Source organism: Perissodus microlepis, chromosome 23, assembly GCF_051167445.1.
Source record: "Perissodus microlepis isolate ML-2025 ecotype Zambia chromosome 23, ASM5116744v1, whole genome shotgun sequence".
NCBI lineage: Eukaryota > Metazoa > Chordata > Actinopteri > Cichliformes > Cichlidae > Perissodus > Perissodus microlepis.
Genome location: NC_140482.1, coordinates 40,270,854 through 40,294,231, shown reverse-complemented (window position 1 = coordinate 40,294,231; position 23,378 = coordinate 40,270,854). Strand labels below are relative to the sequence as shown.

The following is a 23,378-nucleotide window of genomic DNA, read 5'->3' as shown; positions in this document are numbered from 1 at the left end:
TCATGGCGGTCCCTCCAGCTCACCGAGGTCTTCCTCCGATGGCAGTGCGAGCTCCCTCCGCTCGCCGAGCTGCCCCCGCTCGCCGAGCTCCTGCCCCTGCTGCGGCTCGCCGAGCTCCTCCGGCTGCGGCGCGGGCTCCGGCTGCGGCGCGGGCTCCTGCTGCGGCTCGCCGAGCTCCTGGCTCCGGCTGCAGCGCGGGCTCCCCCAGCTCACCGAGCTCCTCCCCGACGGTGATGACAGCGACACGGCAGCAGCAGGCGGAGGATGTGGTGGCAGAGTAGTGGACGTGGAAGGTGGAACAGATGACGACTGAGTGACTAGCTGGGCAGCTAACTGAGTTGAGGGTGATATGGCTATCATGAAGGGTGGAGAGGATGAGAATGTTACAGCTGGCTCAACAAGTTCCAGGGGTCCAGAGGCAACTGAGGCCTCCAGTTCGGCCTCTGGGGAAGCCCTAGGGAGAACTTCTGCCTCCATACGGCCAGACTGGGCCAAAAAGTCATCTGGGTCTGCATGCTCTGAACTCCCTAGCTCCAAGCTCACAGTCTCAGAGTGAACATTTTCTGAGTTTTTGGAGGTAAAGCAAACAGTTTCTGACCCCACCAACTCTGAGCTAACTACTTCAGGGCTGACTATGCAAAATTCTGCCCCAGAATTAGCACTCAGACCACATTCGTCCGTCGGTGGTCCAAAAATCTCCACTGGGAGTTCAGTTACACCTCTTACAGTTTCTCCATTGTTAATTGCTGTAGTGGCTATAGTCTCTATTTCCATGTTCACAGGGAGGGAATTTACAACCCCGGCAGAGTCCATTTTATTCACTGTGGCATCCAGAGCCGCTGGTCCTGAGTCTTCAACAAGCACAGGAGTGAGTGTAGATGTGGCTGAACGCTGCTTGCGAGGACGCCTTCTCCTCCGTGAAGGCGGAGCCGGGTGTATGGAAACCGTCCTCTGCTGTTCATCTGTGTTTTGATTTTCAATGACAGGATTAATAGAAACAAATGAGTCTGGTTTACTCACTGCGGTAATGAGTGCTGTCAGTTCGTCACCAGCTGACCGGGCTGAAACCGCAGGAGTGGGTTGAGGTGTAATGGGGTGATGATGGCGAGTGCGACATCCCTTCTGTAATGGAGGATCAAACAATTGTGCCGCAAGCATCGACGGGAAAGTCCTCCGCCGATGCGCGAAAAACCAAGTGGCTAGAGCCTCTAGGAGAGCAGCCGAACCTTCCTTGCTCGGACCACCCAAGCCGAATAATTCAAAACTAGAGCTCTCCCTTAAACTAGTGACCAATGGCTTAAGTTTGTTAATGTCCAAAAAGTTCATTCAATTTGCTACACCATCAAACAGCCTTTGAGTCAATTTTCCAATTACTTTTGCTCTGTTTAAAAAGAGTGCGGCACATGTTAAGGAGTTGAGACTCCTAAATCCTTCATCCAATTTCAATGTGAAAATTGAGAGTCTACACATTATGTCCATGTCAATTATATAACTATAATTATAGTGTGTTGTAGTAAATGGTTAAATAAAACAAAACTGGTGTCAGTGTTCAAATATATATGGACCTAACTGTATGTTAATTTGAATCTGCCTGTGCTTGTTTCCTTTCAACAGACTTTGGCTGTAAACAAAAAGCTGAACTGCTGCACTGAAGTTCTGCTGGAGAGTTTGGACCAATTAAAAACTGTTGGCTCCAACAACGATGGTCTCTTGTATGCAGTTCCAGTTACTTTCTAATTTCTAATCAGTATTTGTAAGTATGTTATGTATGAGCATTATCACTAAGGTCATTAACATGCCATTACCATCTTCTGGTTTCAGTGATGAATCTTAGAATCATGAGTGTTCTTGTAGTGTTTTCATTAACCTGGACCAGCCCGTTGAAAAGGACAGCGTGCTTGTTGCAGTCCTTAGGAAAAAGGAGCTATTCCCTTTGTGAAAACCAACTTGCCTCAAGCCCTTTTGAGGTAACTCTTTTATCAATGATTGGCATAAATATAGAGCACATTTAAACACTGTGTGGACTCATTCCGTGGTCTTTGCCAATTCCAAGTGTACATAGTATGCAAAGAGTCATTAGCTATCTGTCGTTGCTCACCTTCAGCTATGACTGCAGTAATCCTATTTATGACCAAACTGTGAACCTTCATAACCCCCCAGAAGACCTCTGGAGGTTCATCTGGTGGAGAGGGGGCTCCCTGCTTGGTTTAGGCACTGATATAGGTGGCAGTATCCGTATACCTGCGTCCTTCTGTGGGATCTGTGGTTTCAAACCAACAGTTCAGGTGGGTCTTATTCAGTCAGTTTCCTGGAAAATTATTGCACATTGCTGGGTAGAACTTTTATCTTTGTTAACACCTTTTGTGTAATGATTAGTTCATGAGTAGTTCATCCAATTTATAGAGGGTAAAAGTCAGGTAAGTGACATATCTACTTACCAAACAAAGTAAAATACAACATTCCATAACCACTGTCTTGCAATATTGCATACATGGTCACGAACATTTTGTTTACTGCTTTAGGTTTCCTATTAAACTAGTGCTATCTTCGCCTGGACCCATGGCAAGAGAATGTTCTATGTGAACAAAGGCGTAAAAAGAACACAGTGTTAGTTGGTTCCTTATTTCTTATTAATGTTCACAGTTTGAGCTGCTCTAAAATGCCTTTTTTTTTTTTTAAATTTACTCATTAACCAGCAGCCACCAACATCAGAAAATGAGTACAATACAGAGTGAGTACACCACTAACAAAAATCACTCTGCCATGTGATTAACAGCCCAAAACTCTGTTATGAACATATACATTCTATGTTATAAACCAACTGAGAAACCCAGTTAAAGAAAAAATAACATGAAATAACTTATTTTCAGTGACTAGCTTTTGTGTGCTAAAGGAAAAAGTTAAAAAATTACCAATTGTACTTTGGTCTACCCAATTCTTGCCACATAGTAAAATCCCAAATGTTGCACTTTGAACAGAAAACTCCAAAATAACCTCCGTTTTAGCTTTGACCACTCAGTTTGGTTTACTGACTTTCATTAATGAAATATACTTTTGTGGCGTTTGAATTTTAACCAGATTAACTGATTGTGAACTCACATATTCATTAATGTCACTATTTCACTTGTTAGGACAAAAAAAGGGGGGATGGAGCAGAGGAAGCACAGGTCTCACAGATTACACCTATGCTCCTAATTTTCTAAAACAATGAGATTTGCAGGAAAGATAGTGCCGGTCCTAAATCAACTCAATCATTTGATCACTTATTTATGATTAAATAAAAAAAAGATTTCTCTCAAAGAATTTATATGATGAATGGGAAACTAAACAAAGGCAAGGCAAGTTTATTAATATAGCACAATTCAACAGCAAGGTGACAAAAGCAAATGTACTATGTACTAATTCATATATGCATACAACGTTAATCATTGAGACTTACTACCACATGCAGTAATTGCTCACGAGGAACAAAGTGAACATCATTATCAATGAAAATACATTTTTTAATTATTATTAAAAAAATGTATTTATTTTCAAAGTAATTCAGTGAGTGCTGTTAGGACACATGTTACCTATCAGAAGGGAGCTGTCAGCAGGCAATTAGTGTACTTTAAAGTCCAAAAAGAGTAATTTATTGTTTTCTAACACAATTTCATCCAAAATTCTTTGTTGAAACATATACTGTCGGGTAAATATCACAGTATGTTAATGATATTTAAAAAATTAAAATAGGTGGCACCAGCTTCCTCAAAACCTTTTTTCAGAAGATTAATATCTGTCTGCAAACGGAGATATTGAAACACAGACGGCTCACTGCCACTGATTAACTAAAATATACACACAAACACTCACGTAGTTTATGTCTGTTTTGATATGTTAGTGACCTTATTTTGTAAATATTGCCTGTGAAGCCCTTAACTTTCATTTAACCTTTAGCAAATAGACAAAAAACAACGTGTTTAAATTCAGCTTGTAGTGCTTGTAGTGTACTCCACCATTTATCAGCTGGTTAGCTCATTATTACAGGATATACTCAAGTTAACATGTTTCCTTTGAAGTCTGCAGAAAAGTTTATTTACAATCACCAGGTGAAATATAAACAAAGTGCCGGGTCGAGATTTCCAGGGATCAACGGGAAGGAGGGGGGGAGGTCCGTACACACAGTCACGATCACACACCACACTCCTCTTCAGACAATCACGCCACACTCCTATTCTGCCAAAACACACTCTCGCTCCGCTGGCACCACACCACACCACACCGCCAAACTCAGGAATCCAGGGAAGGAAAACAGGAACAGGCCCAGGGTTTGTACAGCCTGTACATACCCTGGAGTCTTTGGCGGATCTAGAGGGGTGGTATGGGGGTGCATGTGCCACTCTAAAATGATCTCTTACCTCCTTAGTGCCACCCTCTTTTTGCATATGACAGTGTTGTTCATTAAAATAAGATGGCATTAACACTTTGAGCCTAGCAGCAATTAAAATTGAATATAAATTGTAACACTGAATATAAATTCTAAAACTTTTTGGTAGCAACTGATGCCTATGACTGTGCCAGAGCACATTTGAATCAGCACCATGGGCATTTCAGATTTGGCACAGGTGGTTGGTTGTTACACCCTGGAAATGGAATGAAGGTGAGTGTCATTAATCGTCTGGGGTCACAGGACACGCCGCACCTCCAAATCACATGACTGATTTAAGCTGACATAACAACAAGCTGCAGTCACGCTGAGTCTCTATTTCAGCCGGTGTTGAAAGTTCGGATTTCAAAGTATACATCAGTTTTTAAATTTTAATGACAGGCCACAAAATCCAGAGTTATAATAAAAAATAAAATAAAAAAATTAAAGAAAGGTAAAAAGCCACCTCTTTGCTATTGGTGGAAAAGTACTATGTCGACCAATAAAAAAAATTGCAACACATGATTTGGTTGTTTAGGGGAAAGTTTTGGGAGTGACAGCAACGAGAGAGAGAGAGAGAGAGAGAGAGAGAGATCGATAGCGAGTTTTGAGATGTGAGAGATTTGTGACATTTAGCGTGGAGTGTATAGTTAGTGTGTTATGTTGTACTTAGTGTGTAGTGTATTCCTTGCTCTGTTTTGTGTGTCAGTGAGGGTACTAATGAATGTCACACAGGCAGATTGGTAAACACTGTCTCCAGGTGGAAAATCAGAGGAGTGTTACACCTCCTGCTGTCAGGCCTGCAGGTTTATGCCTGTGGTGTTCGTGGGGCATCTTATTGTGACACTTGATTCTTCTCTCATTTTAGTTATAGTAGTATTTTTAAATGGTTGTACAAATAAATAAATAAAACAATTTGAAGGTGAGATACAAATGTAAAATCAAAAGTAGTCAAAAATGGCCAATTATATTTTGGACCTCAGAGGGTTAACCCAATAAATCATGAAAAATTAGGTTTCAATGTTTGTTCATGACAGTGCAGATTTCTGACATTTTGTGTAAATTTAAGCACGTAACAATTAGATTTTTTTCTAACAAAAAACTTTGTTAAAGTTAAGTTAGACTTTTGTTGTGTTTGTAAATGAATGTTTATTAACATTCCAGAGAAAATGGCATTTTATTAAAAATATTTAACAATAATACTCATTAACTTTTGATACACCCTAGTGATTTCTTAAGGGAAAATCAAATACAAGCAGTTGAACGTGACAGGGAATGTGGGGAATGACATGAAGTAAAAATGCAGCTGGCTGAGAAAGAAAACTGGGCACTTCTCTGACACCATTGGTGGGTCACCGGCTATTGGACATTCTTTATATTTTTTTATATTATTGAAACTGAAATGCAGCAGACGAACAGCTATACTGTAGGTTCCCTGGTATCACATGACTATCACATTTCTTAAGAAAATTCAGAAATGACTCCACTTTTTAAGGAAACATAAGAAGGCTGACTTCAACAATATGCACAGAGGAGTAATAGGAAACATCCAACCATGAGATCTACAAAGCCTAGGACAGATGTGCTACAGCAGTGGCTGAAACCACATTAAAGTACACGGGTACTTTAATTCTGAAGTAGAATCACCGTGGCGATCACTTACAACAAAGATAGCATGTGCCTTGCCTTGGTCTGCGCCTGCTGGTGTAGTCTTTTGGGTTCCTGCCCTTTAGCCTTCACACCTGATTCTCATCATACCATCAAAGATAGGTTTTTATGGTCCATGTTCTTCGGAAAGGAATTACTAAATATTTACCAGTCATAATCACCTGCCTGTCAAGCCCCCGCTGTCTCTGCCTACTTAAGGAACTCTAAACAGTCACTCCCGTTGCTGCCTTCCTTCTGGAAAGAATCAAGTAAGAATCTAATCCAATCAGCACATTAAGACTTCCTCTCTTCAAACCAATCAAATTATTCAAAATATACTTTTGGGTTCAGGTCTTACATTAGTCTTCCACCATAACTGCCTTGGTGGATATGACATTGCTATGGTGTGACTGGATCAAAGTGACATAAATTTTGTCATCAGCTGGTGAGCATGGGGGTTCATGCAGATGTCCACATGAGTACATGTTTCTTATCTGCTGGATACCAAAAGTGGCTCGGCATCCGCTGGTCCAAGATATGTTTTGCTGCCATTTCAAGCAGCAATGCGCGTCTACATTTTTATAAGGTAATATAGAAGCTGAAGACACGAGTGTACAATCATTATTCAATTCAATTCAATTTTATTTATATAGCAAGCACTTGGCGACAGTGGGAAGGAAAAACTCCCTTTTAACAGGAAGAAACCTCCGGCAGAACCAGGCTCAGGGAGGGGCGGGGCCAACTGCTGCAACCGGTTGGGGAGAGAGAAGGAACACAGGATAAAGACATGCTGTGGAAGAGAGACAGAGATTAATAACAGATATGATTCAATGCAGAGAGGTCTATTAACACATAGTGAGTGAGAAAGTGACTGGAAAAGAAAAACTCAATGCATCATGGGAATCCCCCGGCAGCCTACGTCTATTGCAGCATAACTAAGGGAGAATTTGGGGTCACCTGATCCAGCCCTAACTATATGCTTTAGCAAAAAGGAAAGTTTTAAGCCTAATCTTAAAAGTAGAGATAGTTTCTGTCTCCTGAATCCAAACTGGAAGCTGGTTCCACAGAAGAGGGGCCTGAAAACTGAAGGCTCTGCCTCCCATTCTACTTTTAAATACTCTAGGAACAACAAGTAGGCCTGCAGTGCGAGAGCGAAGTGCTCTAATAGGGTGATATGGTACTACAAGGTCATTAAGATAAGATGGGGCCTGATTATCTAAGACCTTGTATGTGAGGAGCAGGATTTTGAATTCTGGATTTAACAGGAAGCCAATGAAGGGAAGCCAAAACAGGAGAAATCTGCTCTCTCTTTCTAGTCCCTGTCAGTACTCTTGCTGCAGCATTTTGGATTAACTGAAGGCTTTTCAGGGAGTTTTTTGGACATCCTGATAATAATGAATTACAGTCGTCCAGCCTGGAAGTAATAAATGCATGAACTAGTTTTTCAGCGTCACTCTGAGACAGGATATTTCTAATTTTAGAGATGTTGCACAAATGGAAGAAAGCAGTCTTACATATTTGTTTAATATGTGCATTGAAGGACATGTCCTGGTCAAAAATGACTCCAAGGTTCCCCACAGTGTTACTGGAGGCCAAGGTAATGCCATCCAGAGTAAGAATCTGGTTAGATACCATATTTCTAAGATTTTCAGGGCCGAGTACAATAACCTCAGTTTGATCTGAATTAAGAAGCAGAAAGTTAGCGGCCATCCAGGTCTTTATGTCTTTAAGACATTCCTGCAGTTTAACTAATTGGTGTGTGTTATCTGACTTCATGGACAGATAGAGCTGGGTGTCATCTGCATAGCAGTGAAAATGTGTGCTGTGTCTTCTAATGATACTGCCTAAGGGAAGCATGTATAATGTAAACAGAATTGGTCCTAGCACTGAACCCTGTGGAACTCCATAATTAAACTCAGTGTGTGAAGAGGACTCTCCATTTACATGCACAAATTGGAGTCTATTAGATAGATATGATACAAACCACTGCAGCACAGTACCTGTAATACCTACAGCATGTTCTAATCGCTCTAATAGGATATTATGGTCGACAGTATCGAACGCTGCACTGAGGTCTAGCAGGACAAGCACAGAGATGAGTCCACTGTCAGAGGCCATAAGAAGATCATTTGTAACCTTCACTAAAGCTGTTTCTGTGCTGTGATGAGCTCTGAAACCTGACTGCAACTCTTCAATAAGCCATTCCTCTGCAGATGATCTGTTAGCTGTTTGACAACTACTCTTTCAAGGATTTTTGAAATGAAAGGAAGGTTGGAGATTGGCCTATAATTAGCTAAGAAAGCTGGGTCTAGAGATGCTTTTTAAGTGAAGGTTTAATCATTAACCTTTACTGTACTGTAGGTTCATTACATTTTTTACCAGGATTTTGATGATATAACAATACAGAAGCTCAGACATTCAAAGGCAATGTAGATAAAGTTACTGCAATAGTTTGAAAAAAATGAGACCTTCTGGAAAAAAAAGAGATTTCTTTGCTTCTGGGGTTGACTTCTCCTTGGTTTTGTCTAACTGGTGGAGAATACTGCAGCAAGTACTTGTGCTCTCAAAAGTGGTGTGAATGGCATGGAGCTGTGGCGGTGTTCTGGGAATCCATCCTACCTGACAAACCATCCTACCCGTTGTTTCTACGCATGCGCACAACACGAAATTCAGTGCCGAACCATCGTACCTATGTAAATATAAGCTACTAACGTAAAATTAAGTGCCAAACCGTCCTACCTTTGTAAATGTGACGTACAAGCATACTTTAACAGCTAAAATTAAGTGGCAAACCATCGTACCTTTGTGAATATGAGCTAGAAGCACAATTTTACAGCTAGAATTCAGTGGCAAATCATCTTACCTTTGTTAATAAGAGCTAGACACATACTCTGACGGGTAAAATTACGTGCCAAACCATGATACCTTTGTGAATGTGACCTACAAGCATACTTTAACGGCTAAATTTTGTGGCAACCCGTCCTGGCTTTATAATTATAAGCTACAAGCATACTCTGATGGGCAAAGTTCAGTGGCAAAACGTCATACCTACTTACCTTTGTGCTGGAATGACTCTGTGACAGCAGAAATGTGCATAAACTACTTACGGCAGGACGTTTTGCCAAAATAGGACGTTTTGTCAGAACAGCGGCACCACTGTTTGTGTAAAACAGAACTGATGTGGCCATCATAGTTGGGATATCAGTAGTTGACTTGTTGGCGGAGCTGGCTTGCTGAAAGAACATAGATGCTAGTATTTACCAGTGACTGTAGAAAAGCAGAGATTTTATCATATTGTAAAAAAAATAAAAAAAATATATATTAAAAAAAAATCACCATGGGGCAGATGGTAAGATATTTAAGCCATCATCTTTAATGAAATGTTGACTCAGACATGTTAAATACTTTTTTTTACATGCGCAGATAATGTATACACTTCAAGTTACAACATACAGTAGATCCACAAATGGATGTATTTTACTCCAAGTTCTTCTTACGATACAATATGTGAAGAAAGCCATTAGCCAGTGGTCAATTACTGAGAGCTTCATTTGACAGAATGGAACAATTTATGTGCCACCTGTAGAGAGGATATACAACAAATAATTCATCAGTGCAAACAAACAACACAGACATTTCATATCACTTAAGTTACTGCTCTTACATGTAGGCCATACAAATGGATAGTTTCTTGTATATGTTGCTCTTATGTTGGCAACTGCCAGATAAAGGTGTTTCATATTGCCATGGTAAGCTAAAGTTAACTTCATGTAACTTCATCAACTACGATTGGTTATAGATCAACTTGACCCTGGAGAACAGCAGTTCTTGAGACAGACAGTGAAGGTGGAAACACTGTCTAAAGATTTAAAAATTCCTCCAAGAGCATTCTTAAAGTAACAACAACTTTGGGGGTTGTTATTTATTTTCTATTAAATATAAGACAGCCTAAGCAGCTATTAGCATTTATTATGATAAAAGAACAGTTTTTACAATTCTAACAAACTTCAAAGTCAAACTTAGGTATGCCCACCTTTATTATTCAACACAGCCTGAACTCTGTTAGGCAAAGTTTTCTATAATTTCTTTAAGTAACTTTTAATAACTCCCAATACTTACTGAAAGGACTTTGAGAACTACTGCTCAAAACCACTTGAAAGATTCTGACACCCTCACTTTGATTTTTCAGACTCCTGAACACTCAGTGACTGGACTGACACACACACACACACACACACACACACACACACACACACACACACACACACACACACCTAGAAGACTTAAAAACAGTTTTTACCACCAAGCCATACCACACCTCAACCACAACACTTAAACACACACAACACAGCACTCAGAAGCTACCCTGCAGCTTCACAAGTACTCTGTTTAATCTGCACTAGGGCTGCCACGATTAGTCGACTAGTCACGATTACGTCGACTATCAAAATCATCGACGACTGATTTAATAGTCAACTCGTCGTTTGAAGCTTTGTAAGATCACAAAAGACGCAGGAATGAGTAGTAGGATTTAAGAGTGTAATAATGGACTGAAACAGAAGATGGCAGCACTGCATGTACAAGGATGCCAGCTGCCGTTAAACCCCGAAGATGAAGAAGAAGCTGTGTCCCAGAATTCATTGCGCGGCCCAGCTCAGTTTCCAACAATGGCAGCAGCTAGTTAGTTTTAATATTACTCTTATTATTCTTTCTGGGTCACAAAATAAACGTTTAACATATTTTCAGGCGAGACTGTAACTGAGTAAACCTCAAATTTCTGCTCAGTTTATCAAGACACCACATATTTTCAAAAGCGCTCCGACGTTTTCGGAGAGTCTGTTACCCACTAGCTCAATAGCGAGCCGGGGGCAAGGCTCACTAGAGCCCGTGAGAACACCGGACACCCAGCAAATCGTTTTCAAACCCACCGCCGTCTTTCGCTACTCAGGTTAAACATATATAAGTCACTTAGATAACTTAAAAATGTTATTGTTTGGCTTTTATTTTAGTATTTTATTTGTTCCTGAGTAAATCGGTTTGGCTGAGATTAAAGTTATAGTTTTTACACAGCTGAATAAACGTCAAGCAGACAGCTGATCATCAGAAGTGTGAGATGCTCGAGAATTTACTCCAGTGTCCTGTTATATTTTAGATAGCAAGGAGTTTATTAAACTTCACCGAAACAATCTGCAAATTTCATTAAAATTTAATAAACTATCATCTTGTCTTTATTTTTCGTTAGCACATACCTGAAACACTTAAAGCTGTAAGCTAATGATAGTTATATAAGAGCAGATGCTGCTGGTGCAATAAGCTGTACGTTTTACATCCAATGGATGATGATCTGATTAGTCGACTAATCGCAAAAATAATCGGTGACTAGTCGACTATCAAAATAATCGTTTGTGGCAGCCCTAATCTGCACTGGTCACTTCACTTTATTGTTATTGATATTTATATTTAAAAAGTGCAATACTGTAATTTTCTGCTGCTCATTCCTGTGCAATATCCCATCTGCCCTCCCGTCATATTTCTTTTCAAGATTTTCTTATTTAATCACTAGTGTATATATATTTATATTTATAGATACATATATATTTAGTCATCTTTTCTTTTACCATGTCTCTCTAATATTTTGCTCCTTACTATTTTTTTTATTATTTTATTATATTTTCTCCTACTGTATCATGCTGCTGAGTGACTGCTGCTCGTCAAACATTTCATTGCAATGTTGACCCTGTGCTAACTTACATATGACAAATAAAACTGAAAACACACACACACACACACACACACACTATATCAAGCACTTATCTGCAAAATCTCATACACACATGCCTTTTTTAAGTTACTGTTTGTAAAATGCTCAGTCTTTTAGCACAACCCACTGTCATTGTTGCACTTTTCTATTGCACTGTTTTTGTTTTGTTTTCTTTATTTGCAATTTTTGTACACTTGCACTTTATGTAGTCCTCTGTTGATTGTCTGTTATATGTTATACATAGCACCATGGTCTTGGAGGAATGCTGTCTCACTTCACTGTGTACTGTACCACAGCACATGGTTGACGTGACAATAAAGCCACTTGACTTGACATTGACTCTTTGAAAACAAAATATAAAGAAATGAGGGACTGAGAACACCTGCTCTTTTGTCAGTGTTTTTTTAGTCTTTCTGCCTGGTACAGCTGGCTAACGGCACACTTACACAGTGGTCTCGAGCATGTAGGAAGTCAAACAGCTCCTCGGTACAGTCCTCCTCCGTTGAAGACCGGGAGCCAACTCTGGTCTCACATTGCTCCAGACGTTCCCAGGTGTGAATGCAGTGTTCTGTCTCCGCACACTTCTGCCGCAGTGATTCGATAGGATCCTGAAGGAGAAAGTTTAACACTCAAAGCAACTGGCTTTCAATAAGAGACACATATGCCAGTGTCAGTGTCCAAATGAGTGCAATGCAATATGGCTGAGGAAAAAAGGAAAGTCCAATTGGAAAGCAAAAAAATCCAATCAAGTGGGTGGGTTGTTTTTGTTTTCTTTTTATATACGGGAAAACTGCCAAACATTTTTTTCAAATATCAAATGACAAAGTAAATTATCACTTCAAGAAGCCTCTCCACACCTGGCGATTATTGTCCTAATCATTTTCCTGTTTTTTTAAATTGGTTTTGTTCAGTAAAGACCAAAATAAAACCATCAGTCATAATGGGATATATTAACATACTTTGATTCTGTTAAGGTTATTTAATTAACATACCACCATCTCTTCCTCTTCTTCTTCTTCCTCCTCCTGAAATACACAAGACCAAATTAATAACACCAATAAACCACCACCCTCGAGAAATTGCTATCAATTGCTTTTGTATCCATTCATCTTCACCAGTTAGTCCGTCATTATTATCACTGACTGCAATTTGATTCTACTGCGATAATTAACCTTTAATTTTATTCTGAACAGAGATGTTTAGAGAGGTTGGCTAATGCTAATGTCAACTAAGGATGCATCGTAGTTAGCCTCGGTGTATTAGCCTATAAGCTGAACATCAAACGTCACTAGCTTACGAAATCGTATCTGTAACAAATACTAAGAACCTCTGGTTCTCCGTTCGTGATCCTTTTCTCCTCGAAAACCATGATATCGGTGGTCTTATCCTTGAATCAGCTAGCTGTCAAATCTCAGACATTGGAGGACACACCAGGTCATACGAGCTAGGCGAAGCTAGCGAAGGCAAACACTTCCGGTTGCTTAACTTTCAAAATCAAACTGCTCTTCAATCATTGCCTGAACTTGGAACAGAACTTGGAATCCTTTTTTTTTTTTTTGCTCGATACGCTAACATGCCAAAGTTTCGCCTCGACTCACAGACGTTTTACATTGAAAGTTCCAAGTATTTATTTAAATGACATTGGTTTTATTTTGAAGTCAATCATCTACTTCCCCCGAGGGTAGGATATCCGAGTTTTATCAGTTTATCAAGATGTGAACGCAAGGTGCACATTATAAAGACACTTATTTGTTTTTAAACCCATATAACAGATAATGCAATTCATTCATTTGAAACATGAGCCAAAATTTTAATGCACGACGACTTAAAAATTGTTACACTCTATACTACCATCGTGTGTTAGGAAGTGGTATTACATTATGAATTTGGCCACGTTCTTAAAACCCTTTTTTGAGTACTTTGTTCTTCCTTTGTTCCCTTTAGAGTTTTTTGCTTCAAATGGGTCATCTGAGTTGCTTTCCTGTTTCAACAACATGAAATAGAGTTAGTTTGTTAAATAAGGTGAAAAGAACACCACTGGCTTTCCCAGAACTCTTCTGAAATGAAAGCTTAATGGCAAATACAAACCAAGAAAAGTTCTCAGAAGTGGAAACAGGATTTTAGTTTTGGTACATTTAAAAGTCAGCCTTGAAGAAACGCAGGTTTGACCATGGTTGGTTGTGAAAACATGTCCTTTTATGATCATGTAAGGCTTTAAAAATCTCACATCTTCCACTCTGTCAAATGGCAAAACTACAAACTCATTTTCAAGATTCCAATGAGCATTTTTTTTTCTGTGTATGTTAGTGTTGCTCCAAAGATAGCAGTTTTAAAGTGGTAAAAATAAGAACTGAAGTATTAAAGTTTGGCTATTTCTTAAATCTAATCAAGCCACCCTCAAGCCAAAAAGATTCTCTACTGTTGAGCAACAATACTTGATTTTAGCATCCTAGATTAAAAATGTTTTTCACATCTTTTTTTCTCCATGAAATGAGGCCAGAGTTCAGAGTAAACTTTATTTGCTTTGCCAAGTGATAGTAATACTGAGCTTCGCCCTCACTGCAGTGATAGCACTTGTTGCCTACTCTCAGACTGAGTCATCTGTCTTACAGGAGAAATCGTACCCACGTACAGTGACTGTATTTACAGAATGGATTCAATCATTTCTGTAATTGGAACCTATGTTTCCTGGGATCTCAAGAGTCTGCTGCTCTTCGCTGCAGTTTTCATCATCACTGCAGACTATATTAAGAATCGTCGGCCAGCAGGCTATCCTCCAGGACCCCGGGGTCTTCCAATTATGGGCAACCTATTCACTATAGATCAGAACAGGGCCCATGAGAGTATGACACAGGTACCTGTTAATCTTCAAATTCTAATTATTAACTCATATTTTCATCTCAAGCCTTGTGTGTATCTTCTTTGATAAATCCTTTGCCAGTTAGCAGAGAGATATGGAAATGTGTACAGTCTACGGATGGGACAGGAACGGATGGTGGTTTTAAACAGGTTTGATATTCTGAAAGAAGCTCTAGTGACGCAGGGAGACAGCCTGGCGGACCGCCCAGACCTTCCTTTACAGATTAATAGAGCACACAGACTAGGTAAGGGTACTAAAGATCAACACAGATACAAAGTTTGATAGTTTAAACTTTTACGGGTTTTGGCCTTACCCAGAACCAGTTGTATTATTCTGGTTTGCCCAAAGACTCTCAGCTTTGATTGCTTCAAATTTAACTTTAAGAAAGGAGTTAGGGATAAGAATAGAGAAGTGGTTATATAGTCCTAAAACACAACCTTCGTTTTTATAGTTGAGAAGTTTGCTGTCCCTGCTCTTTTTCTGATCAGGTGTCATTACCAGTAGTGGAAACCTCTGGAAGCAGCAGAGACGCTTTGCACTTTCGACCCTTAGACAGTTTGGATTTGGCAAGAAGTCACTTGAATCTGTGGTCCTGGATGAATTTACATATTGTGCAAAAAACATCAGAAGCTGTAAAGGTACGTGCTTATTACACGGTAAGACTTTTAGAATGAACAGATTCACATAAATTTACATAAAAGTTTCTCTTCTATTGTGGAGGTAAGCCATTCGATCCACACCTCATCCTTAACAATGCTGTCTCCAACATCATCTGCTCCCTGGTGTTTGGCCATCGCTTTGAGTACGGTGAAGAGAAGTTCATTAAAATGATGCAACTGTTTGATAAAGGATTCCAGATTGAAGGCTCCATTTGGGGACAGGTACAGCATTTAAAAATACTGATCACATCCTAAATTCACGTGCCACACCTCTGCCATTTATTCCTTACAGGAATGTTTTTTTTAAATGTCAGTGAATGAACTTTTTCAACACAGGTATGTAAAGTTTATCAATATTAAGTCTCCTCACTACTAGAAGCATACGTACTGAAGTGTCTGACACAGTAAAACAAAAATAGTCACCTTTTAGGCGAGAAAAGAGGTGATAACAAACAGGAAATTAACACTGAGCAGTGACATGCAGAGTAGGAGAGAATATCCAAACTGTATATATGAAACTATAGAGGTTTTATATTGATGGACACATTTTTACAATAGCAATAAAGAAAAACACTGAGCTGAAGTCACAATGCTTTAAAAAAAAACACACACACACAAAGACAAACGATTCCCCCAATCAGAACTTTATCTTTTAGGTTTTGTACTCAGCAAACTCACTGACAGCAATGCTCAAATCCAAAGTCATGATGCTATATTCATCCTGGAGTCTTGTCTCTTCCTCTTTCTTTTTCTTTTGACCACCACTGTTTTATTTTGCTTGGTAAGCATGATTAGAAATCCCGCAACACCGTTGCCAAAAACCAAATTGTTGCTTAGTTAACAGCTTAGCACACATTTTCCACAAAAGGTTAGAAAGAACAAGTAATCTTTTTCCCAGCATGCCTCTCCACCATCAGAACTTTAAGAAAAAACATGTATTTTATTCAGTAACCTATAAAATGATTGAGTTTGAGTTTGCAGTTAATATTCAATTCATAAGAAAAATGTATAGCATACAAAATTTTGGGACCTTTGGATCACAAAGTGGAAATATGACTTAATAAAGCTCTTATAATGTGTCCACTTTGTTGGCTGCCCCTCCCTGAGTCTGGTTCTGTATTATTAACCAAACTTTTGACTGGTTCTGTGCTTTCCAGTAGTTTATTTAGACTGAGGCATGGCATTTGCACTAACGTGAATGTATTGTTCCAATTTGTTTCCTTGTGTAGCTCTACAATGCATTTCCTGTACTGATGAGACGTTTACCAGGTCCACATCAGAGTGTCGGGCAGATCTGGAATGAAGTGAAGGATTTCATACGAGTAGAGCTAAATGAGCACAAGAAGACCTGGGATCCCTCAGAAACACGTGACTACATTGATTGTTACCTCAGTGAGATTCAAATGGTAGTAGATTAGACTTAATTTGCCATTATAAATTGCCATGTAATTCAGGTAACACTGCCAATAAAGGCACTTTTTTAAAATCATTTCCAATGTTTTAAAATGTGTGTTTGCATGTATTTTCAGAATAAGGGGCAGGACGACAACACTTTTGATGAGGAAAATCTGGTTATTTGTGTTTTGGATCTTTTTGTGGCTGGATCTGAAACCACATCCACCACCCTGCGCTGGGCTTTCCTCTACATGGCAAAATATCCTGAGATTCAGGGTAAGAGTATTGACCAGGCCTGGAAAGCTCTCTGTTTTTATTAAATAATCTGGACATGTGTGGCACTAAAGGAACATTCTGGTCATAATTTCTTAAGTGTAAACTTTACTATTTCCAGGTTATACTCAGCTTTTTAGATGTATAATGTATTGTGCAATGGTGCACAAATCTCTTTAATAATCAGCGCTGTTGCACTACGCTGTAAATTTCATTGCTGAAATACTGTTTTCTTTTGTCTTTTGCACAGAAAAGGTACAGGCTGAGATAGACAGAGAGATTGGAGAGTCCAGACAGCCTTCAATGGAGGACCGTGCAAACCTGCCTTACACTGATGCTGTTATCCATGAGATCCAGAGGATTGGAAACATAGCTCCTCTTGGCGTGCCGCATGTCACCAATAGAGACGTCGAGCTGGGGGGCTACGCAGTCCCAAAGGTCATTGCTCAAACCAATTTTCAGTAAAAGACAAACATGGTTTATGTCATATTTCATTTTGTGTGTTTTATTTATTATTATTCCAATTGCCAGGGAGTTATAGTAATTCCCAATTTGACATCTGTGCTGTTTGACAAGAAAGAGTGGGAGACGCCTCACACCTTCAATCCAAATCACTTTCTGAATGAGGAGGGCAGGTTTGTGAAACGAGCAGCTTTTCTGCCTTTCTCTCTTGGTAAGGAACGACTCTGTAGATATTTTATTAATGTCTGTGCAAGATTTTTCAGCAGCCTCTTTAAGTATACACTGTGCTGTTTAAGAGATGATTAGTGAAGGACAAAAAGGGATCGTAGGTCCTTCTATAAAATCGGCAGCTGATCTGTGCACAGTCATCCTTTGTCAATGCCAATGTCTTGTCTCAGGTAAGCGGGTGTGTCTTGGAGAGAACCTGGCCAAGATGGAGCTTTTCCTCTTCTTCACCTCCTTCATTCAGCACTTCACATTCTCCATGCCTGCCGGGGTGAAGCCTGATATGGACTACCGCTTTGGGCTCACTCTGACACCGAAGAATTATGAAATCTGCGTAACCCCACGTCATTAGAAACTGCCAGCACTTGTGATCTTATTACCAGTTCAAGGTTTAAGGAAAGAAATGACAAGATTAATAGTTGATCACATGTTTTGATTTGAATTTCACTACACACCAGTGAAATTTCTCTTACCTCTTTAATAATAAGTGCATTATTACCTTTAGTTATTACTGTTAGTTACATCTGAAGGACAAATCTATCAATCAAATTAACCACTCCAACAGTTAGAGACAGTAAAATTCCTATTGCAAAATAAACACAACTAGACTTCAGCTCAAACACTATTTTAAGTGGGACATGAATGGAGAGTTTTTGTCTTTCATGAATGGTCTAAGGAGCTTGGAAAGAAAAGCGTCTGGACTTTGTTAAGTTGCTTGAAGATGTTTCACCTCTCATCTGAGAAGCTTCTTCAACTCTAGGGTCAAATGGTGGAGAGTCCCAGATTTAACCCCTGTAGGAGTGGCCCCCCAGGCAGGACTGGACTGGGACAAAAAATCAGCCCGGGCATTTTGACGAGAGACCAGCCCACCAGGTATTATAGGAAAAGCCATAAAGCCTATGAAAACAAATGCTGCTGTGACAGTGTTGTACACTATCTTGTTGGTATATATGTATCAATCTAATAAACTTAAACCTACACTATCCTCCCTATTCTGGTATTTTAAACAGTACTTACCGGAAATATCAAACAACCTGATCAATAATTACATATACCTAACTAGCAGGGTTGCCAACTCCCAGCAAAAAAATAGGGAACCACCCCCCACCCTCCGCCTCATGATGCTTAATCGACGTAATCAACTTTCATTTTTTGCCAGGGTAAAACAAATGCACAGAAACCAATTATTTTTCTACAGTAATTAAATAGATTCAACATCTTTCTTCAACAGAATTGCAGACTGCACACATGGAAAAAGTACTATAGCTTACTAGGGTATATTAGACTTAATGTTGACTAAATACAATAATGAATTTCTATACATTTTACATCAGATGATCACTTTGGTTCTAAGATTCAGATAATTATTTAATAAAAGCTAGACATTTTAAATAATAATAAGAAAGAAAAGTATTTCTTTGTGCCCCCCTCTCCCTGTTAATGCCCTACCTGGCCCCCTGGCAAAACTTTGCTAGACCCACCCCTGCACAGTTACCAGCTGTCAGCTACGTAGAAAAGGATCCTGGTGTTATTTGTCTCTCAGAAACAGTTCATAACTTCCCTTCAACTGATTCATCTCACCTAAAAGGTAAACCTGTTTCTCCATCACCTGTTCAGCTCTGATGATTCAGTAAGGACATCTCCTGGTTTCATCTTCATGTTTCCCTCTCACCAAACCGATATCATGACCAGCCCCTTTACGGCTGTGGATCCAGCAAACATCAGCTGATACTAGAAAGTAATATTAAATAAATTCTAACAACAGCTGATCAAGCTTAAACGTGCTGCTGTTGTTTAGCGCAACGTCCGCTGGTTTCTTCTTTCTGGCGCAAAGTGGGCGATAAACAAACAAGAGAGACGGGACTTACTACAGAAAAGCCAATCAGCTGATCATTGATCAGTTTCATGATTGAAGTAGCAACAGGAGAGGGAGGGGGAGAGAATGAGAGAAGAACAGGCAGCAGTGCAGCGTAAAGACGCAGAATAACTCCAGCTTTGTGTCTTTTTTTTCATTCTAGCTGAAGTTTGGGGCAAATTGCGTTCCTTTACACCTAAATATGGAACTTTAAAGTTCAACATTATCGGCTGTAATTGTTCCAGCCCAGAGTCAATCATGACCAATTGACCAATCCACCACCTTTCATTGTTTATAACGTTACAAACAAACAAACAAACAAACAAAAAAACGTCGGCCCATAAAAACTAAAAATCACCATCAGGCAAATGCCCGGTATGCCTGATGGCCAGTCCAGCTATGCCCCCAGGGATCTCAAAACTGGATTATAGATGGCAGACAGTTGGTGTCGTAAGTCACCGCCTCTGTTCAAAGGTGGTCGCTCACAGTGGACATAGATGGGGGCAGGGACATCTCAGTAGGTAGGGTGGTGACCCCATGATCGGAAGGTTTAGGGTTCAAATCCATTCAACGGCAACCCTGAGGTACCTCTGAGCAAGGTACCGACCTTATACACTGCTCCCCGGGCGCCCAATGGCTGCCCACTGCTTCACTGAGTGAATGGGTTAAATGCAGAGAGGAATTTCCCCACGGGGGATCAATAAAGTATACATCATCATCATTAGATGGCTTCTTTCACTCCTCTTTCAAACCATCTTCTCTGTCCAAAAGGTGAACAGTGGCATCCTTGAAAGAGTGACCTTTGTCCTTTAGATGCAGATGGACAGCCGAGTCTTGTCCTGTGGAGGTGGCTCTTCTATGTTGTGCCATGCGTTTATGAAGTGGCTGTTTGGTTTCTCCAATGTAGAGGTCTGGGCATTCCTCACTAAACTGTACAGCATACACTACATTGTTAAGTTAAGAACGGCCATCTTTGAACAGAGGCGGTGGCTTATGACACCAACTGTCTGTCATCTATAACCCAGTTTTGAGATCCTTCCCAGACACCTTAATGCCCACTCACATCCTGGGCCATCTGACCTCAGGAAATCACATGATAGGTCGGGACTAGGTTTCACAATGAGCTCACCCAAAACCTTGGCTTATTGTGACCTACACCCGTTTTCACACCTTGGCTTGTGTGATTAGATAGAGTATCATTAGGGGGTCCATTGTCCCTCTTGGGGGGACACTCCCACAGGGCTTAAATCTGGGACTCTCCACCATTTGAACCTAGAACTGAAGAAGCTTCTTGGATCAGAGGTGAAACGTCTTCAAGCAACTTAATGAAGTCCAGATGCTTTTCTTTCCAAGCTCGTTAGTCTACGATGACCTGGATGACTGAGAACCCTCACAGACATATCTTTCATGCATGCTTTTAGAAGGACTTGACAGTTTGCAGCAGCAGTTACAGAACTCTTGTCAATTTTATTCCTCATCAAATCTGTAAAAGTGGTGTATATTTCTAAGAATTGCCTGCATGATTTGAAGTTACCTTTTGTGTACTTTGTGTTTTTCCTCGCCTTTTTGCCCCCCAGTTTGTTGTCTATGTAATACTGCTTTTGAGATAACCAGTTAATGTCTCACCATCAATCTCCATACCTTCTTTGTTTTTGGTCCATTTTTCAAGTCGATCCTTTTTTCTGTTTCCTATCGTTGGACTTACATATATGTTATGCAGCTTTAATGGCCTAAAAGCAAAACCAGGAAACACAAAGTACACAAGATTAAAAATTAAACTACACATGAGGAAGCACACACACATATGCAAAAGCAAACAGAATAGACTCCAACAACTAAACACTAGAAAAAGGGCAGGTTCCACGGGCATCTTGACACAGAGAAGGCAGGACTATAAACGAGGGCATAAAACTCATGGAAGCTATGAAAGAAAAAAAATAAAATTGGGAAATACCAAAATATAGGACTGAGGGAAATGCCTCACAGCAAGAAGGCACTGAGTTCAAATCCACCATCTGAGTTTGCATGTTCTCACAGTTTTTACATAGGTTCATTTCGGGGGTTACCACTTCCTCCCACAATCCAAAGACATGCAATTAGTTTGGTTAGGTGAAATGGCGATTCTAAATTGTCTGTAGGTGTGAATGATTGTCTGTCTCTGGCAATCTGTCCACAGTGTACCCCTCCTCTCACGCTATGGTAGCCAGGATAGGTTCTGTTTTCCACTCTTTGACAAATCAAATTCATCAGCTCATTTTCAAGACTCTAAAGAATACAGTCACATTTATAAAAGCTGGGGAGAAGCCAGCAGCACCAGTCCGAAATACCTTGCCTAGCCTGTTGGCAATGGCGCACGACTGGGAGCTGAAAGTTGACCTGGCAAAGCAGTTAAAGTTTCCTGAAGCGGTAGCCAAGACAACTTTAAGGCCAGATATAGTTGTTACATCGGTTGTTTCCAAGCAGGTAATCCTTCTGGAGCTTACTGTGCCTTGGGAAGACCGTATGGAGGAAGCTCATGAGAGGAAGAGGGCAAGTATTCCAAGCTAGTGGAGGAGTGCCAGAGTAATGGCTGGCGGGCAAGATGCCAACCCATCGAAGTGGGATGTTGAGGATTCGCGGGTCAATCCCTTTGCAGGGCATACAAAATGCTAGGCATCGTAGGGGGTAACCAGCGAAGAGCTATCAAGGTGGTCACCAGCGCAGCAGAAGCAGCGTCAAGGTGGCTGTGGATCAAAAGAGGAGAGGCATGGCATGTAGGGTAGCGCTACCTGGACACAAGCTGGGGCTTGATCAACCCATGGCTGGGTCGCCTGGGAGAGGGGGTCTGATTGTTGAAAGACCCGAAACCCCCAATGACCCCAGGTTACATCACTGATGATGTGTCCAGGGGCACCAAAGGGTGTCTCATCAACCGTCAAACAGTCTTTATGTGTGTATTACTACTAATGTACTTACTGCACCAAGCAGAGGGGTTTGGACTGGGGAAAAATAAGAACATGTATGGCATTAGGCCATTTGAAGTTTGGCTGTTTCTTTTATCTGATGAGATTGCACTTTAAATCAATCACAATAAAAATCAGCTTACTTGACCTAGATGAGATGCAGTATTTACTTTGACTCGCTGTATTTGTTTCCTGGGATTTCAATAGTCTGCTGCTCTTCACGTTGGAGTCTTGGTTTTCTGTTCTTAGCTGAGTGGAATGGCACATGGTGTGGTCTTCTACTACTGTAGCCGATCCACTTCAAGGTTCACCATGCTGTGTGTTCACAGATGCTCTTCTGCATACCTTGCTTGTCATTAGTTGCCTTCTGCCTACAATTCAAAACCTGTACAACGCCAGGACCATGTGGTGGGTAAGAAATACTGGAGATGAACCTTTCACCATGGACATAAACTCCCCTGTACCAGGAGCTGTAGCCCATCAGGACCAGTACCCCTGGAAATAAGAACTGAATATGTGAGTGTGTGTGATATAACCATAACACACACTTAAACGTATTTACTCCAGATTTAAAAAGTTTGCTCACTGGATTCATTGCACTGAGCTGTGTACTTTGCACATTATGTTCACAGATTTTGCACATCTGTCCTTCCTAGTTTATAATGTTTATGTACCCTACTCTTCTAAATATTTCGGTTTGTATATATACAGTTGTGTGAAAAAGAACATTTTCACAGAATTTGCTGCAGACCTGTGAAAAACTAAGCGTAACCTATCATTCAGGAACTTGTAGAACCATCTTTAGCAGCAGTAACTAATTAACATCTGAGAAATCATTTACAGTGTTTAGTTCACTGAGGTTGGCAGGCATTTGTTTATACACAGAATTCTTAA

At 40.3% G+C, this 23,378-nt stretch overlaps 3 protein-coding genes across 3 annotated transcripts; 1 reads left to right on the top strand and 2 right to left on the bottom strand.

Moving 5' to 3' along the window:
* On the bottom strand, window positions 1-1,158 carry LOC146362178 (uncharacterized). The gene is made up of 2 exons (XM_084922385.1): window positions 767-1,158; window positions 1-595 (listed from the first exon to the last, which is right to left on the bottom strand). The coding sequence occupies exons 1-2, from the start codon at window positions 1,156-1,158 to the stop codon at window positions 1-3; spliced, it is 987 nt and encodes a 328-aa protein (XP_084778511.1).
* Window positions 1,159-9,402: 8,244 nt separating this feature from the next.
* On the bottom strand, window positions 9,403-13,302 carry uqcrh (ubiquinol-cytochrome c reductase hinge protein). The gene is made up of 4 exons (XM_084921324.1): window positions 13,141-13,302; window positions 12,806-12,838; window positions 12,260-12,421; window positions 9,403-9,632 (listed from the first exon to the last, which is right to left on the bottom strand). The coding sequence occupies exons 1-4, from the start codon at window positions 13,180-13,182 to the stop codon at window positions 9,600-9,602; spliced, it is 270 nt and encodes an 89-aa protein (XP_084777450.1). The 5' UTR covers window positions 13,183-13,302; the 3' UTR covers window positions 9,403-9,599.
* A 901-nt stretch (window positions 13,303-14,203) lies between these two features.
* LOC146362176 (cytochrome P450 2J6-like) lies at window positions 14,204-20,810 on the top strand. The gene is made up of 9 exons (XM_084921323.1): window positions 14,204-14,667; window positions 14,755-14,917; window positions 15,162-15,311; window positions 15,394-15,554; window positions 16,562-16,738; window positions 16,862-17,003; window positions 17,251-17,438; window positions 17,532-17,673; window positions 17,861-20,810. Exons 1-9 carry the CDS (start codon window positions 14,464-14,466, stop codon window positions 18,037-18,039), a joined length of 1,506 nt encoding a protein of 501 aa, XP_084777449.1. The 5' UTR covers window positions 14,204-14,463; the 3' UTR covers window positions 18,040-20,810.
* Window positions 20,811-23,378: the final 2,568 nt, after the last annotated feature.